Source organism: Pterocles gutturalis, unplaced genomic scaffold (assembly GCF_000699245.1).
Source record: "Pterocles gutturalis isolate BGI_N339 unplaced genomic scaffold, ASM69924v1 scaffold3926, whole genome shotgun sequence".
Taxonomy (NCBI): domain Eukaryota; kingdom Metazoa; phylum Chordata; class Aves; order Pterocliformes; family Pteroclidae; genus Pterocles; species Pterocles gutturalis.
The window spans coordinates 31,283-36,654 of record NW_010102781.1 but is presented as its reverse complement, the minus strand read 5'-3'; the positions used below and the strand labels follow the sequence as shown (position 1 = coordinate 36,654).

The 5,372-nt window shown below is 50.8% G+C and overlaps 1 protein-coding gene across 1 annotated transcript in view; it reads left to right on the top strand.

Moving 5' to 3' along the window:
* Nucleotides 1–3,688: 3,688 nt before the first annotated feature.
* CHRDL2 (chordin-like 2) overlaps nt 3,689–5,372 on the top strand; it is a gene marked incomplete at its 5' end in the record, with an annotated part of 18,777 nt that continues 17,093 nt past the window's right edge. Inside the window, 2 exons of the mRNA XM_010086417.1 lie at nt 3,689–3,801; nt 4,488–4,581. Coding sequence (XP_010084719.1) covers nt 3,689–3,801; nt 4,488–4,581 — 207 coding nt within the window. The remainder of the gene's footprint in view (nt 3,802–4,487; nt 4,582–5,372) is intronic.

The following is a 5,372-nucleotide window of genomic DNA, read 5'->3' as shown; positions in this document are numbered from 1 at the left end:
GCAATCCCCAGCATGGTGTTGACTGGTGTCAACCCTGGGCTTTCCCAAACGCCTGGGGACAGCTGGGCCAAGGTGGTTCCAGAAGGTGGGTATGGACACAAGCTGGGCCAGACCACCCTGGCCTGGGATAGTCAGTGTTTTGATTGTAACCAGATGGTCCTCACCCAAGAAAACACTGGGGCTACAGTGGAAAATGGCTGTTGGATGGGGAAGCAGGGACAAACCTTCCTCTTCTGTGATGGCCCTTGCAGAGCCCTTTGAGGTCGGCAAAGCAGAGCAGCTGCGGTATGGAGAAATCGCTCTTCGCAGCATCTCCCACCCTCCCTCCGGGCATGAGGCCACAGGACTTGCTGCTGGATGGCAGAGGAATCAGTTTCATGGCTTTCAGTTGGTTTTTCTGGTTCATACAACCCATAATTGTACTCTGAAGAGCAAGGCTTCTTGTATTTGAGAAGAAGCTGACTGGGTGGTACCTGTTCTTGGAGATGTTTGCAATGGGAGGTGTTTGCTCCTTCCCACCTCTTCTGTTGCCGGGTCCCATAGGGCCACCTCCAAGCGTGGAGCCTCTGGCTCACAATCAGCGACCTCTGGTTGTGTCTCCAACATGGCGTGGACCAGGCTGGCCCGATGTCTTCTCCTGCCCAGGAGCCCGATGTCTTCTCCTGCCCAGGGGTCACCTGGTCCTTGAGAAGGAAAACAAGGTGATGGCTTCATCTGGATTTTTGGTACTGCAGCCTTGAAAATGCTCTGCAGCTCAAGAGCCTCCTCTGGAAACCGGGAAGTAAAACAACGTGACTTTTGTGAGCGTGCTGTTGCCGAAGACGCAATAAATAAGGAGACTGAACGGCACGGGAGCAATTTACTGCCACAAATGGCTTTTCACTCCAAGTGAATTGGGAAGATATCCAAGGTTTGACTTCTGAAAATGAAATTATTAGCCTGGCATGGGAAAAAATGATCCAGAGCCTCCAACTTTTTAAGCCTCCTCCTTCCATCCATCCCCAGCTTGCTTTTAACCAAACACGCCACCGCCTCTTGCCAAATACACTGCATAGTGCTACTGAGATGCGGACAAGTGTCTGCTGCCACCCGGTGCTGCCAGTCGGCTTTAATTTTACCAGCGGGCCCTTCGCAGACATGAATCAGGCTGCTTTCGAGGGCTGGACCCAAACCAGGGCTCCACTTTTGAAAGGCAAGTGATTAAATGTTTGAACAAAGCAGCCAACTGGCATGGGAGCCTGCGAGCTGAGTGGGGCCGTGTCACACGAAGGCAACTTGATTTCTTCACTCTCAGCGTAATTCATGAAGATGCTGCAAGCAGGGAAAAATGAAGTCATTTTCTCACCCTTTTGCAAAATGATTATTTTTTTCTTTTTTTTTTTTTTTTTCTTTTTCTCCCCCCTTTATCTTGGGTTTCTGCAGTTTCCAGCCACGCACTCCCCATTTTTTGGTGGTTTGCTGTAAGCTCATGTTGTGCACAGCCAGGAATATGAGTTTGCTGACTTGTTAGAGGTTTGGAGCAAGCTATGGGGATAGTTTAAAGACCTGAGTAGGGAAAAGCCTCCTGCTTGTCCCTCTGATGGCATCCACCCCCAAATTATCACAAATCTCCACTTCTGCAGATGCAACGCTGGCCCCATACTGCTGTGCTTGGACTAGGCGGTCTGGACAGCTGGTGGCCACCTCCTTTGAAGGTGGAGAATCATGTGCTTGAAGCCATGAACTCAATGAGGAGCTGAAGGCTGCTGGAAGACCCCTAGGGCTTCAGTTGGAAGGGACGCATGAGGATCGTCATAGACCCACAGGTCTGCCCTTCCTGATGGCCATGGTAGAATATCGCTTAGATTCATCCTGAGGATGGTCAGACACTGGAGGAGGGACGGCAGCCCACCATGGTGTGTTCATAAGAGTTTTGCCTGGTTGGTGGCATCCCCAGCTTTGGCAAGGTGGGACAACACCAGCCAGGCTGTCTAAACCACTCTTTACCCCAGGTGACAGAGCGGAGCATGGGACGGCTTTTAGCATCATTGGGGTGGTGAACACCACCGAACTCATTTTGGAGTCCCTCTTCTATTCTTCGAGGAGTCCTTCCAGCAGCGTAGTGGGGTCATCACCCACTAGCTTGCCTACCTTCCTGCAGCGCGCAGGCACCATGCCTCGGAAAACAGCCTTCTCCCCCCGTCCCCATGGTGCTGCAAGTTTTTAAAAGACCTATAAATGCTTCGGGGAGTGTAAACGTCTCTGCTGCCTTCGAGCAACGTAGTTGCTGGAAGTACCTCAAATACTAGTGATGACATAACCTTTCAAATCACCTTCAATTTTTGGTGGGGCTGTAAGCATTGAAACCACTAATGACACATGCAGGCAGGTGTGTTCTTGTTCATGAAAGAACATAAACCCTGGCGTGTCCCTCCAGCTGGCCGGGGCTTGGGGACACGCCATGGGAGAGCAGGAGCAGCCACCAGGCTGTGGTGGGAGTTGCAGGGTCCAGGTTCCTGTAGGTCTGACAAAGGTTGGTGCTCAATCCTGCAGGATCCTGCTTTTTCATGTGAACATTAACGACAATTGAATTGGGCTTTCTGGCCAAAGCCCTGGGGTTCTCATTGGTGATTATGGCCAGGGTTTGTCCCACAGGTCCTGCTGCAGGTTGACCTCATCCTGATGAAGGGTTGGTGTGTTAACCAAGGGCTTGGAGATGGAGGGGGTTGATAGGGACCTGCTAAAATCCAGGGAGAGGGGAGATCACCGAAAGGAATCTCCTTCACCAGTCATGTTGGGCACCATCTCATCCCTCTCCCTGCACCATGGCAAGGTTAAACTCATCCTGGTGTAGGCAAGATTGTGTCATTTCTGGGACAGACACCTCCGGTTCAGGAGCATGGCTGGAAACTGTCTCTTCTCAGGATGGTGAGATCAGGGAGGAATAGAAAAATACATGATTTTGTGCTTTTTGTGCTTTTGGATGAAGTGGACTTGCTGTCCTCATGGACAGCCCCATAAATGAAGAGCACAACCCACTTCAGTCAAACCAGTGCCATGTCAAAGCCAGTAAAGCCAAGGGGCTGAGCCTGGTGGGATGGGGCAAGCCAGCATGGTCCTGCTCCTTAGGGCTGATGCTCAGCTGCCCATCTGCTGATAGCGCTTGTCCAGGGGTCCTTGAGAGAATGAGCTGAAGCTCTTAGGAGGAGCAAAAGATTTTCCTTCAGAATGTGTTTCTAACCCCAAAATGTAGTTTTTTCCCTTTCTTTTTTGGGTAACAGTGAAAACTCCTAAACTCTGCCTCTCCTATCGCCCCCCGCAGCCCTTCTGGGACAATTCAGTCCCATAGCATCACCTTGAAATCATGTGTCCATCTTCCAACGACCTATTTTAGAATGACAACTCAAATTTTTACCTCACAACCACCCATTCTGTCCCTTCTTGCAAAGGGAGTCCAGCTTGCTCAAAGGAGCTCAGTCTCCTGTGGTCAGCTGGGTCCCAGCCTGAAAAAAACCAAATAATGGGGAAAAAAAGGCTTTTGGGGAATGTATTTCATCTGGGGTTTGGTGGATGGGATGTGGCCATCAGGGACTCATGGGGGACAGCGTGAAGGTACAGAGCTGTCCTTGCTCTTCTCATCATGGAGGGAGAAGAGCTGTCCCACGGACCATCCCTTTCTCTCACGTAGCTTCTCTTGGTTGACTTTCAGGACCGGATATGTTCTGCGACTTCAACGGCAAGAAGTACAGCCCGGGCGAGAGCTGGCATCCCTACCTGGAACCGCAGGGGCTGATGTACTGCATCCGCTGCAGCTGCTCCGAGGCACGTCCCCCGCGAGGTGCCACGGGAGGTGGTGGGGATGGTGCTGCGTTGGGGCATCACTTGGGCAGCTTTTAAAACACCATCAGTTGGTTCTGGTGTCTCATTTGACCAGAGAAGCCCTTCCCAGTCCCGTAGGGATGCTGGATTAACTTCTTTCCCTCTGAAGAAGCCCCGCGTTCCCCTGGGGGTGTTGGGTTGACCTTGTGAGGGAGCTGTCTCAGCAGCATTGGTGGCCCGTGAGTGGAGGTGACTCAGGGCTGCTGTGGGACCACGAGTGGTCTTTGATGATGAGACCATGAGTGGGTCCAAGCCAGGGATGGAGACATCCTTGGCTGGGTGAGCTACGCCAACACAATCTGTTGTGATAATGTGGCCATCATCCAACATCTTCCTCCTTGTGCAGGGAGAAGATAGAATCACAGAATCATTAAGGTTGGAAAAGACCTCAAGGATCATCAAGTCCAACCATCAACCCAACACCACCCAACCCACTAAACCATGTCGCTAAGCACCACATCTACATGCTTCTTGAACACCTCTAGGGATGGTGACTCCACCACTTCCCTGGGCAGCCTCTTCCAATGTTTGATCACTCTTTCGGTGACAACATTTTTTCTAATATCCAGCCTAAACCTCCCCTGGTGTATGTAGCTGAATGAATCGTTTTTCTCTCTGTCTCTCCCCAGAATGCCAACATCAGGTGCTACCGGATCCAGTGCCCGGCTCTGCAATGCGCCAGCCCCATCACAGACCCCCAACAGTGCTGTCCACGGTGTCTTGGTAGGTGGACATCCCACGGGGAGGGGGTGACAAGGTGGCCGTGGTCCTACAGGGTGTACCTCAACCGCAGTCACTTGAATGCTCATGGCTGGGGCAGCGCAGCGATGCTGGGTCTGGCTCTGGTCACGGAGTCACGGCAGCAATGGCAGCTCATGCTGCTCATGTTGCTTTTTCCCCCAAATATGTCATTTTGTTGGACAAAGGCTCTCTGCCAGACCACTCCCCCCCATCCTGAGAGGCTCGTAGGGACAGACAAAATGTAAATTCACAGTTCAAGGACAAAGCAAAAGTCGACACTTTATTCAGATCATTTGCCAGCAAAATGCATTGGATATGGGGAAAAAAAATAGTTTTGAAGATTTTTAACAAAATTCTTGAATTTTACCCTCCTCTGGATGTAATGACCTTCAACATCAGATGGAGTCAGATAAAAAGGGCTTCCCCCATGGGTAATTAGCTAAAAATAAAAAATAAGGGTTTTTTTCTAATTTTTTTTTCTAATTTCCCAAATTGCCAGTGGTTTTTGACTAGCTTTGCCACCACTCTGCCATGGTGGGGGAGAAGATTCCAGGAGGTCAGACTTCCAGGTTTTCCCTCTGTGCTGAGCTCAGTGCAGTCAGGGCACCCTTGCTCTCCAAAAGTTTTTGGGTATGTAAATCACCACAGACCATGCAAAGCCCTGAGCACTTAAAGTCATAGAATCATTAAGGTTGGAAAAGATCTCAAAGATCATCAAGTCCAACCATCAACCCAACACCACCCAACCCACTAACCCATGTCCCCAGCCACCA